General features: G+C 39.6%; 1 protein-coding gene across 1 annotated transcript in view; it reads right to left on the reverse strand.

Annotated features, from left to right (window-relative positions):
• Positions 1-6830: 6830 nt before the first annotated feature.
• Positions 6831-13064, reverse strand: part of csrnp2 (cysteine-serine-rich nuclear protein 2) — a 70758-nt gene continuing 64524 nt past the window's right edge. Inside the window, exons 4-5 of the mRNA XM_028798529.2 lie at positions 12731-13027; positions 6831-12625 (exon numbers count right to left, since the gene is read on the reverse strand). Of these exons, the coding sequence (XP_028654362.1) occupies positions 11591-12625; positions 12731-13027 (1332 nt within the window). The 3' untranslated portion in view covers positions 6831-11590. The remainder of the gene's footprint in view (positions 12626-12730; positions 13028-13064) is intronic.

The following is a 13064-nucleotide window of genomic DNA, read 5'->3' on the forward strand; positions in this document are numbered from 1 at the left end:
AACTTCTGAAATTGTGATCAATAAAGCATCAGGAAGGGTGAAATTCTAGAGGGAGATCTTCGCAATCACAACAAGGACAGTCAGACAGTGATAGCAGGAGGCGGACTCCGAAACTGCTGTGACTAGAGGAAGACACGGAAAAGGAAATTTAGAAATCACGATCATAAAACAGAGACTCAGAGTGTTTAAAAACATTCAGGGCTCAGATGAAAGAAAATACTAAACAGTGATACTAACCACAGGAGCAATGGAGGGACGGTTTCATCCATGAAGAAAAACACTAGAGGAGACTTTGAGCAGTGATGACTAGAGGCATCACGAAAAACAATATGGATGTCTTGGATATTGTGACCACTAAAGGGACATTGAACCGATGAAACACTACTACCTGGTCATTGGACAGCACCAGACATTACAATCATAACAGTACAACAAGGACATTGTGATCCTAAAACAGGTATTTGAAAACTGAAACACTACAGGCCTCAAATGAGGCCAAGTAGGCACCAGCCTAGGGGGCGTTATGCTCTTGGGATCACCAAAATCGTTTCTTTGAGTGCACCCGGTTCAGGAGATGCATGCCAGTCTAACCCACTCGTTGATTTTGTCTGCCATCATGAGGGTGTTGATCTCCAATGGGTATCCCTCCTCCCTCCTTCATCGATTTCAGTTACAGATCTGACCGCACAGGGACTCTTATTTTTGATGCTTGCAACCAATACTGCTTAGGGGCGCAATGTACCCTTGGGCTGACCCCGACTATCAGTTACCAATGGATGAAGGGGTTCTGCAATCAACAAACACTAAGGGGTGATTACTAGAAAACTAGAACATGACCATACAAATTGTCAAATGTTGTGATCCCCTGAAGGTCTTAGAAAAATCAAGATTACAGCATGACACTATGGTCATGATAATGAAAGAGGGGGGGGGGGACTCAAACACAGGATAAACAGTAGGAGACGGCTATAAAATAATAAAACTCATGTAGGACACTCCAGTATTGCGATACGCTATGGAGACTGTGTCACGGTGGCGCACGTCCTTCAGGAAGCTTTGAGATTCTGAATCAAAAATATAACCCTGTAGCAATAAATGTTACAGGGAAGCTTAAGCGGCAAAATGCAAAATGAAGCTTTGAATCAGAAGACATGTTGAGATGGACACATGATTTGGGGGACCAATTAGCTGGAATGGGGTGGGGGTGGTGTCCGGCATTGGGAAATTAGTACATTGTTAAGCAGGACCAACTTCTCCTGTAACATTCTATTAATGGGGCTCCTCTTCCATGATAATTGGGAGGTTTCGATTGGGAGAGCCAGCAACATGTTCGCATTATGCTGTCAAATGATAAAAAAAAAGAATAAGAAAGCACAATTCATCAATGCAAAAAAAAAAAATAATAATAATTTATGAGGATACTCTTCAACAAGGAAGATTCACTTAGTAGATGCTTTACAGAAACATCGCAGAAATATAGTCAGAGCAACAGGCAGCACTTAAAATGGTGACGTAAGCAGCAGCAGCAGTTCTGCCAAACAGGCAAGCCAGACGGCGCCCTCTGCAGGCGATGACCCAGAAAACAACTTTAAGCCAAATTGGTCCTTCAAAGATCTTAAAAGATGAAATGCCCCCTCTTTTGTAAGCCACTGTTTTCCACAAGACAGGTGGAGCTGTGCAAAGTTTGCTCCATGCCTATGATGCGGTAATAAATAAATAAATAGACATAATCTTCTAAATACCTGCCACCCATGCCCAAAATTCTCACAAGCCATCTGTAATATGGGTTACTATAATGAATGGACTTGCTCAGCATTTGGATTACATTTGAGTAGGAGGGTGGCGGGGTGCGAAGGGGGGGCACAAAGTAAAACAGAAGTAAATCACCTTTGTGGACATCCATAGGGCTCTGAATACCCAATTCTAAAAAATCCAACCCACCAAATCGGCTCCTTGAACAATACAAACAGGAAGCTACTGCACTCATCACAGTGACAAATACATTAAATGTGAAAAGCGAGTTTAAAAAAGAGGGGTTCACGTAACCCCCATGGCAATCAGCTAAGCTCCTCCAAAATGCCACTTTAGAGCATAAATAAAATATTCCAGATATTAAACAGACTTTTGCTTTTGAAATATTCCACACTCCAAACATAAAGGTGCCAAAGCGTTTTTTTAGAGCAATGCCATAGGGGAACCATTTTTGGTTCCCAAAAGACCCATCTACGTGAAGGTTCCAGAAAGACCCTTTATTTATTTATTAGGCTCCATACAGTGAATAACCATAACTAGATGGTAAGAGATTTTGAAGGACTTTCGCTGCATACAATCACACAGGCTAAGTCAAGGCTTTCTTAATCTTCATAATTAACATCTGCTAGGGAGGCGACCATACATTAAAGATTTCAGATATTCTACATATTAGGAAATTTATCAAAGCATCAAGAACTACCTTCATATGCAAACATACCTTCCCAGAATGAAACGGTGCTCAGTCAAGCAATGGAGCTGCGAGGAACCACACACCCTGGTAAAGAACCATAAAGTGCCATTAAAGAATCAGCATTTTTAAGAATGAAGCTGGGCTTTAATATTCATATCCTATTGAGGGTATGAAGTGGGGATGCTTTCCATTCCATGAAAACAAGGGTTAGAGCAGCGGTCACAAACTCTGGTCCTGGAGGACCGCAGTGGGTGCAGGTTTTCATTCTAACCCTTTTCTTAATCGGTGAGCAGTTTTTGCTGCTAATTAATTCCTTTTCCTTTCATTTTAACTGACTTGTTTTTATGGTTTGTTCCCCTGAATCTCTTCATTGTTCCTCTGAATTTCTTCATTTCTTTCCTTAAATGGCACCCAAACAGAAATGAAATGTGAAGTGAGGGAGCCAATAGAAGACCAACTAAGTCAGGAACTCAAACTCCAACCAGTTGCTTAATTAGGAGCTCATTCGGCGTTCTTTAATTCCATGGCTTGTTGCTGCTCTCGTTGTGCAATAGCAGACATTTCCAAAATTATTGATTTTCTCTTTTCTAAGAGCGCTGATAAAATGTTTTGTAGACCTGAGCAGATCAACATTCCTGAGACCTTCACCTTTCTTTATGTTCAAATATTGTGTGATGGACACCGTTTGCTGGTCATGTTTTGGCTCTCATTATTGTTTGGCTGCTAATTAAGGAAAAGGAAACAATTAAAGGGTCTGAGTGTTCAAGAACAAGTCAATTAAAATGAATTCAAAAGAAGTTAATTAGGAGCAAGAACAGGTCACTAATTCAGAAAAGGGTTAGAATGAAAACCTGCCGCCATTACGGCCCCCCAGGACTTGCGTTTGAGACCACTGGGTTAGAGGATCGACTGGCTGGGTGAGGGGGATGGAGATCCATCAAGAAGAACGAGATGCAGATTGGAGGGTTGGGAGAGACAGAGAAAGAGAGATCGCTTTATGTGAGATTCAGCAATGTCGTGGGAAGGACTGGAAAAGATGAAGACCCTCCACGAAGATGGAAATAAATATTCACCTTCATAAAAGGACGAAATGTCTGCCCAGTTGCTTTGTCTCTACTATCCAACAGATGGCACAAACATTAGCACTGCTTTTATAAAATTGGGTACCAAACGGAGACATAGCAGCCAGACGGACACACTGCACTGCACTGCAGACGTTAACGCCGAGGTCTGCTTTGATCAGTTCGATATTAAGCCATCTTAGACTGGCAGCACAGCTAGCACTTATATATACTGACACAGACTCGGCTACAAGCAAATTATTGACAATAGCAAATATGCTGACCTCCAAAAATTAGAGCAAATAAAAAAATTCAAATGAGATGTGTAGTAAATGTAGTAGTAAGTGCCTTTAGGAGTGAAGCCAGGAGGCACTTCTTTAGACAAAGAGCTACAGGAGTCTGGAAGAAACTACCGAGACATGGAGGAGAAGCAGAAACCTCAACATCCTTTCAGAAGGATCTGCAGGAGACTGTGGGGACAGCTTAGCTACTGTATCAGCTAAACAAACAGGTGTGATGGACAGAAAGGGCAGATTCCGTATGTTTTCATTTAGAGCCGCCCAGGACTGGTTTCCGCCTTGTTCCCAAGGCTGCTGGGATAGACGCCAACAGAAGCAGATTAGCAGGTCAGAAGGTGAATGGATGGGGTTGTAGGGATGAAATGGTTTCACTTCACAGTAACCAGCAATGTCGCTCATTGGGATTCAATCAATAAGGTGGAGATTTGCTCATCGGTTGCTGGCGGAGGATCGGCTTTGAGGTGGTAGATGGTACTTTACTTGCCGAGATGGAGCTTGAACCGATTTCTTTAGTAAAATTTTCTTTCTGTTCTTTGGGGGAGGTGGAGTGGAGCGATTTGCAAGCGTTAAAATTGTGTAGTTCTGCGATTGTGCCGAATAATATTTGTGAGAAAGAGAGGACAGGGATCAATAATGATTTTTTTTTTAGTTGTGACCCCTGCTCTATTAAAAACATTTAAAATTTACATTGGGCCACAAGAGATAAGAGAAAAGGAAGATTTGAGGAAATGTTAAATATGAGGGAACACCAAAGGTGGCCCCACAAATGCTGGCACAAGCTGCAAGCACCTCACGTTCAACACCATGTGCTGACTCTCCTTCATGCAAATACAAATAAAATAAATAAATGAAATAGATTTTTTTTAAAGGAGTATGTCATCTCGGTGAAAGCATGGATCTGACCACTTTTCCTAAACTCACTAACCAAAAATGCTAAATACGGACACGTCAACACACACCTTCCAAAGAAGCCCACTTTGAAGGCAAACTCCTACAACGCTGCCAAGATCGGATCGGCTCCTTCATTTTCCTGATTGAACAGAAGTCAACATTTGCTTTAAAAGCTTGCGTTTCATTCCGGGCCCGCTTTGGCAGGAACTGCTGCTTAATTTGCAAATTGTCGTATTTCTTCTTTATTAACTACATTTCATATTTTTCTTTCAGTTCTCTTCTTACTGCACCTGTCATCTGGACACTCGATGTCCAAACACAATGGAAAAAAAAAAAAGAATTTTAAAAAGTAATAAAAAAACAAAAAATAATAAAATTATTAATATAGAGTAGCCTTATGGAATTCAGTTATTCTGTTGGGCTGCTTACAGCTCTTAGGATTTGTATGCCATAATCATACACTAATTATATTGCACAGTCTATATAGTCCTACTCATAGTATTTTTATATTTCTTATTTTACATAACCTTCCATTTTCTTGACCGTAAAAAAAAAAGGTAAACTATACTCTATAATTCTTAAAAAAGTTTCAATAAGTAAGCCCCCGTCTCTCCACAATGCTACGCTGTCTCAGATAAACACTTGCCAAAAGCTCGGATTTCGGTAGTGACAGAGGTCACTGTTACAGGGAGCAGCTAGGGGATAATCTGGAAAAGAGAATGTGGAGATGGTATGGGACCCTCACAGAGTACACCTCCAAAAGATAAGGGGATGTTAGAGCTCAGAATTCAGAGTAAGAAAAGAAAAAAATCCACGAGTCGTAGGCCAGAAAGAGAAAGCATCAGCACAAGTCAGGTGGACCTCGTTATTCGTCCTGGGGTGACGTACTGCTGGACTCCATCAGCTGACCTCATATTGGTAATTTAATAACTCCAGTCATTACATCTTTCTAGGTTATTTACTTTTGTTTGCATTATTGTGCATTGCAGAGGGTGCACACCTATAAATACCTGGGAGTGCAGCTGGACGATAAACTGGACTGGACTGCCAATACTGATTCTCTGTGCAAGAAAGGATAGAGCCGCCTGTACTTCCTTAGAAGACTGGCATCCTTCAACATCTGCAGTAAGATGCTGCAGATGTTCTATCAGATGGTTGTGGTGAGTGCCCTCTTCTACGCAGTGGTGTGCTGGGGAGGCAGCATTAAGAAGAAGGATGCCTCACGCCTGGACAAACTGGTGAGGAAGGCAGGCTCTATTGTTGGCATAGAGCTGGACGGTTTGACATCCGTAGCAGAACAACGGGCACTCAGCAGGCTCCTATCAATTATGGAGAATCCACTACATCCAATAAACAGTGTCATCTCCAGACAGAGGAGCAGTTTCAGCGACAGACTGCTGTCACTGTCCTGCTCCACTGACAGACTGAGAAGATCATTCCTCCCCCAAACTATGCGACTCTTCAATTCCACCAGGGGGGGTAAACGTTGAACATTATTCAAGTTATTGTCTGTTTTTTACCTGCATTTTTTATTACTCTTTAATTTGATATTTTTTGCTGCTGGAGTATGTGAATTTCCCCCTGGGATTAATAAAGTATCTATCTATCTATCTCTATTGCACTGATCTTCTGATTAGAGTGCTGTAGAAAAGTCAACTGAATTTATTTAAACAAGTCTTAGTGGAGTTTGATCATCCAGACTGTAATCGCAGTAAAATGTCTTGAATCAAATTCAATGGAATTAACGCAAACCCAACTGCACTGAATGAAATGGAATTCGCCCAAATTAAACTGAAGCAAACGAAGAAAAAACGGGTTTCGACTCTATTTAAACTGAATTTCATTTGAATTTAGTCCAATTCAAATGTCACTGATTGAGCTCAACTCAACGGAATTGAGTAAATCTGAACTGAATTCAAATTGAGGAAAGTTAAAATGAACTGAATTCAGTAAAAGTACATGCAACTAAGAAAAACTTGATCAACTGAAGTTAACTAGAGCAAGTTAAAACTGAATTGAATCAAATAGAACTGTCCTTAAAACTGTTATATCAGTCAGAATTAAATATGACTAAATATGAACAATTTAGTCAAAAATACCAGAATCAACATAACTGAAGAAAACAAAACTAAATTAAATTAAATTAAGATCACCTGAAGGGAACAGAGTTAAACTGAATTGAATCAAACAGGACTGACGTTAACCCAGTTACATCAATCGAACTTAAATATGACTAAATTTAAACAAGTTAGTCAAAAATAACAGAATAAAATTAACTGAAGTGAACGAAACTGAATTAAACCTGAAGGAAACAGAGTTAAACTGAACTGGATCAAGTTTAACTGGAGTAAACTGAATTAAAGTGAATTCAACCAAGATCACCTGAAGTGAACTGAGCTAAAATAACTGACCTAAGGTGACGTGAATTCAATTTAACCAAGTAATCCTCAAGCGAATAGAATGTGGCTGATTGTAACCAAATTAAATCAATCGGATAGTCAAAAAGAGCAGAATCAAAGAATGAAACTGAATTAAATCAAATCACCTAAAGAGAGTAGAGTTAAGCTGAACTAAATAGAATGCGACTCACATTATACAAGTCAAATCAATCGGAATCGAATAGGACTAAGCTTAAATAAGTTAAATTAGTCGAAAATAACGGAATCCAAATAATGAAACTGAATTTAACCAAGAGAACCTTGAAAACAGCCAAGTTAAACTGACCTGAATCAAGTTGAACTGAATAAACTGAATTAAAGTGAATTAAACCAAGTCATCCTCAAGGGAATAGAAAGTGGTGGATGTTAACTAAGTTAAATCAATCAGAATTAGTCAAAAATAACTGAATCAAAGTAACTAAACAGAATGAAACTGAACTAAAAAAAAAGATCACCTAAAAACAGGCAAGTTAAACTGAAGTGAATCAAGCTGAGCTGGAGTCAGTTGAATTAAAGTCAATTAAACTAAGTCATTCTGAAGTGAACCAAGCTAAAATGATCGACCTAAAGTGGCGTGAATTGAGTGCCAAGTTAAACTGAACTGAATAGAATGAGACTGACGCTAATGAAGTTAAATGTGTAACAATTTATGTTGAATGTAACAAAATTGAAATGCATTGCATGAATTGAGTCTGAATGAGGTTATTCAGACTCACGCTGAACTGAATTACGCTGAACTGGAGTGAATTGAGTCGCAAAGATCTGAATCCCTGTCAACTGAAAATGAACATAATACATTTTTCAGGACATGGAATTGAGCTTGGCTTAAATTAAGTAAATTTAATCAAGGTTAGCTTAATTGATTTACTTAAAGGAAGTGAATTAAGTTAAATTGCAATACATTGATTTAACTGATTTTAAGAAAGTTACTTGAAGCTGATCTTAATTGAATCAACTTAAACTTAATTGACTTGACTGAAAGATTTTCTTACATACATGTACTTACTTAAGATAGATCAAATGAGGGTCCCTGGGGGGTCAGAGCCTATCCCAGTAGCACTGAGCACAAGATGTGAAACAACCCTTTAAGGGGGGTGCCAGTCCATGGGAGGGCCCGCTCATCATATTTAGTTAATGTATTCTGTACTTGTTGTGTGGGGAAAAGCCTACAGAGACCCTGGAAGAACATGCAAAGCCCACATGGATGGTGAGTGGGCACAGGACCAAAAGCGAGGCAACTGGATCCATAAGGCAGTAGTTCTATTCACTGTGCCACCCTGATTCTACTTTAATAAAATGGAAATCAAACAAGTTAAGTTTCATTAAATTATTTGAAAATAACAGAATCAAATGAAACCACGAGAGCGATTTTATACAAGTTCAACTGAGGTGAGCCGAGTAAAATACCAGGCTAAACTGAACTGAATTTAGTTAAATGGTACAGAGTGACGTTAACCTGAAATGAACTGAATATAGAAAAGATAAAAAGATTTAAAGTGAGTAAAACATCAACTAGACTGCAGTGACTTGAATTAAACAGAATGTAAAACAAAACAATTGGGTTTAGTTAAACTTAGCTGAATCAATTTAAAAAGAGTGAATCAGTTCAAACTGTACTGAAAGTACTCTTATTGAATCTATGAGTTTAATTAAATTAAAATTAATTAATCTATATGGAGGAATATTTCTGAATAAATGAAATAAATATGCAAATAAATAATCATATCATGAAATGTGACAATAAATGGAAACACAATGAGATGTCAGCATAATTAAATGTGTCATGAAATCTTTTTGTTGCTTATTTCTTTATGTATGTATTTACTTATTTCTTCATTTATTTATTGCACTGACACCACACATAACATGACATGACCCTTAAAATATTCATTCACATGTACTTATTTAGTTCATACCATTAGCCAAGGAAACTAGAATTAGTTACATTTCTTTTGTTTTGTTCTAATTGGAGCACAGACAGATGAAGTGACTTGCTTGTGGTCACACAGGGTCAGCAGCAGGATCTGAACCCACAACTTCAGGGTTTGAAGTATAAAGCCTTAGCCACTATGCCTGCCATTTTCATCTGTCCAAGATGACAGGGTGGGCTCTAGCAAATATTGTATTTTGATTGGTGAATTGTCGGTAGAGTCGACACTCCCACACAACTATAAGCCACAGGATTCGCAAGGCCAGCACAGTGCATGCTCAAAGCCATGAAGACGCAAGTGCAAGAAAATGTTGGCCAGAATTACTGCGCAAAGCAGCTACTTTAATTCAAGAAGCCCCCAAATTCACTCCAGAGTCTGAATCTGACATGTGGTGTCTGCCTATCAATGTAGCACTTGATGGATGGCCAATGATTTATGTGAACCTACAGATGATTCACCAATTAAAATGCAGTACTCGCTAGAGCCCGCCCTCTTACCTTTGACCAGTGTAAAGGACAGTTTCCGCTTTGAAGCACATTGCATGTATTGATTAAATTTTTGACGAGATATACATTGTTAATTTATGTGTTGTCACTGAAACAAAATAAATAAAGAAATAATAAATACATCAACCTTAATAAAAGGACAAAAGTTTGTGAATTTGTTGCTATGTGTCTGTACTGTAGTAATATTTGTGATGCACCATCTGTTAGAAAGACAAATAATGCATTTTATTACTACAAATGTCTGTGATGTGCCATCTGTTGAAATGAAAAATGCAGTTCATTTTATTACTACAAATATTTGTGATGCATCATGTTAGAAAGACAAATGCTTTGTCTCTTTTTGTTCCTGCTTTTTTTTTTTTAACTTTTTGATTTTTTTTTTCTTTTCTTCTTGTTTTTCTAGTTTGAATATGAAGTCATTTGTTGTATAAGTTTGACTTGACTGTATGAGTGGTTATTTTTCTTAAATAAAATAAAGAAAATTTTAAAAAGTAAAGAAAAACACACTGCATTTGATTACGATAGATGTTTGTGATGTGCCATCTGTCAGAAGGACAAATGCAATGCATTTTATTACTACAGATGCCTGTGAGGCACCATCTGTTGGAATGACAAAAGCAATGCATTTTACTGCTACAAATGATTGTGATGTGTATCTGTTAGAATGACAAATGCAATGGATTTGATTACTAGAGATGTTTGTGATGCACCATCTGTTAGAAAAACAAATACAATGCATTTTATTCCTACAAATGTTATAAGGTGCCATCTGTTGAAATGACAAATGCAATGCATTTTATTACTACAGATGCCTGTGAGGCACCATCTGTTGGAATGACAAAAGCAATGCATTTTACTCCTACAAATGATTGTGATGTGTATCTGTTAGAATGACAAATGCAATGGATTTGATTACTAGAGATGTTTGTGATGCACCATCTGTTAGAAAAACAAATACAATGCATTTTATTCCTACAAATGTTATGAGGTGCCATCTGTTCGAATGACAAATGCAATGCATTTTGTTACTACATGCATTATAAAATACATTTCAATAGCTGGTTCACTTCAAGCGTTAACGCTGAGGTCTATGTTGATTACTTCGATTTCAACTCCCTTAAGACATGGAGCACAGCTGGTACATAAGGAAATAAGCAAAAAAAAACAATTTATGACACATTTCATAATTTATGCTCACATATATTATTGCCTCATTTCACAATAAACTTATTAATTTGTGTATTTATTTATTTATTTATTGATTGTGTCTGAGACATTCCTCCATGAACTTAAACAGAATTGATTTAAACAGAATGGAATTGAGGTAAATTGAAATTAAATGAATGTAACTGAAGGGAAGAAAAATGAAAATGAATTACCTGAACAGAGCTGTTCAGTAATGAATGGACAGCTGAGTGAAAAACAGAAGTGACTTGGATGGCAGCAGATTACACCGAGTTAAACTGAATAAAACTGCTTTAGACTAAACTGAATCGCACTTGAGTTAAGCAGAAGTCAACTGAAATAAACTAAATTGAACTGACTTGAAATAAACTGAATTTAATTTGACGTAACTGAAACAAACTCCGACCCAGACCATTGATGTCTGCCAATGTCGAAATACTCCATGATGGATATGAGCCAAAGTTTAAAATTTAGCACATCTTTGGATTGCTCCCAACATGCTGCCTCACGTTTACACACACGCACGCACACACACGCACACTCACAAATGGCTCCAATCACAGAGCGCTAAAATAAAGCGAGTTTGTCTCACTTTCTCACTGGAAATGTAAAATGTCCGAAGCTTTGACTGAAACAACAAGCCACTGAACTGGCACGGAGGATTTCTTCGTTTGAAATATTACTAGTCTGAATTTTTCTCTTTAAGATAAAAACCCATCTATAATAAATATTATTATTATTATTATTACCATTCTTCATCTTATCATTATTATTATTATTATTAGGCAACAAGCTTTTTTTAGGCTACTGTGCAAATTTTCTGCAAAATATGAACTTTAAATGTCAGTGGGGGACGGGGCTCTGTCCTCTTCTGAGCCGACCAGAATGTGAGTGCTCTTTGAAGGCAGGTCTTGGCAGCATGACGAAGACTCCAGCGTGTTACTTAGCAGCTCTGAGTGGTCTTCATCAGATGCAATACTCCCATTGGGTAAGGCGCCCATGTCGACGCTTAAGCAGCTGTCCAAAGGAGCATACATTTCTAGTGAGGAGTTCCCTTCCAGCTCCACTGTGGGTGACCCACAGTGGACCACCACCGCTGTCTCACCTTCTGCACCCTCAGCCTTGGTGTATCCAGCAGGCAAGCCTGCGTCTAGTGGTCCGCCTTCAAAGCCAAGAACTGTGCCTTGGTCGATCTGATAAAAGAGAACCGAGGTATCTTTCAAGTAATCTTGGGGATGCTCTCCCAGCACCTGGGTGGACCCATTCAAGTTTTCCGTAAAACACAGCACTGACGCCCCAGGGGGCAGCTCTCCTTGGATGATAACTGGAGCTCCTAATTCAGTCTCTGTGGTATCAGCCTCACTGATGACTTCCTGCGTGCCATCAGGCGACCCGGGTCCTTCAAGAAGGCATACGCCTAAGCCATTGGACGCTGACATGTCTCCTGCCTGGCCTTCTTCCTCAACCCTTCGGCGGTCAAACTCCTCCGCACTTTGAAGATGGAGCACCGCAGTTTCGTTCTCCATGTCAAAGCTGTCAGTCCCATAGCCATCCCGTTGTAAAGAGTACTCCTTGCCCAAGTCCTGAGGCAGCTCCGACTGTGGACTTGATGGAAGTTCATCAGCATCAACCCCTGAGGTCACCATTTCAGCAACATCAGTCTGTGGTGAAGCGTGAGATGAAGAAGCAGCGGTAGCAGCAATGGTCACTTCTGCCGCAGAGGTTGCCAGTTGCCTATTCTTCTCCAGTTCCAGCTTCATAATAGTATGTAGGTAGTGCGTCCTCACGCGAACAGGGTTGAACTCGATACGACCAGCGGCATTCCGGCAGCCATCCCGGGAACAGCCACAGGGGAATGACATTCGGTCCACCTGAAGGAAGGAAGACAGTGAGTTTGATATTGAAAATACATAAAACAAGCAAGATACACCCCACAAATCCACCCACGCAGTCACCATCTTTTTCAAAGAGTCTACCTGGCACTTGATGCCAGCCTGACTGCAACCGCAGCTTTGTGGATCGCAGTAAAAGCGGCAATCGCAACCACACTCCTCACGCGAGAGGCGGATAGCTCGCAGCTCGGTCTTTTCTTCGCCATCGATCCGGGAAATGCCAGAGGCTCGCAGTAAAGCACGTCGCCGTTTGGTGGGCAGGGGCTGCAGGAAAAAGTAGTCGTCCACGTCCACACTGTCCACGTCAATGTCCTCATCAGACACATCCTCCACAGTAAGGCCTTCTGCCTCGGCAGACTCCACGGTGCCATTCTTGGTTAACTATGAGAGAGAAACAGAGAGGGAGCAGGAAAGAAAA

The sequence above is a fragment of the Erpetoichthys calabaricus genome, chromosome 3 (genome assembly GCF_900747795.2).
Source record: "Erpetoichthys calabaricus chromosome 3, fErpCal1.3, whole genome shotgun sequence".
NCBI classification, from domain to species: domain Eukaryota; kingdom Metazoa; phylum Chordata; class Cladistia; order Polypteriformes; family Polypteridae; genus Erpetoichthys; species Erpetoichthys calabaricus.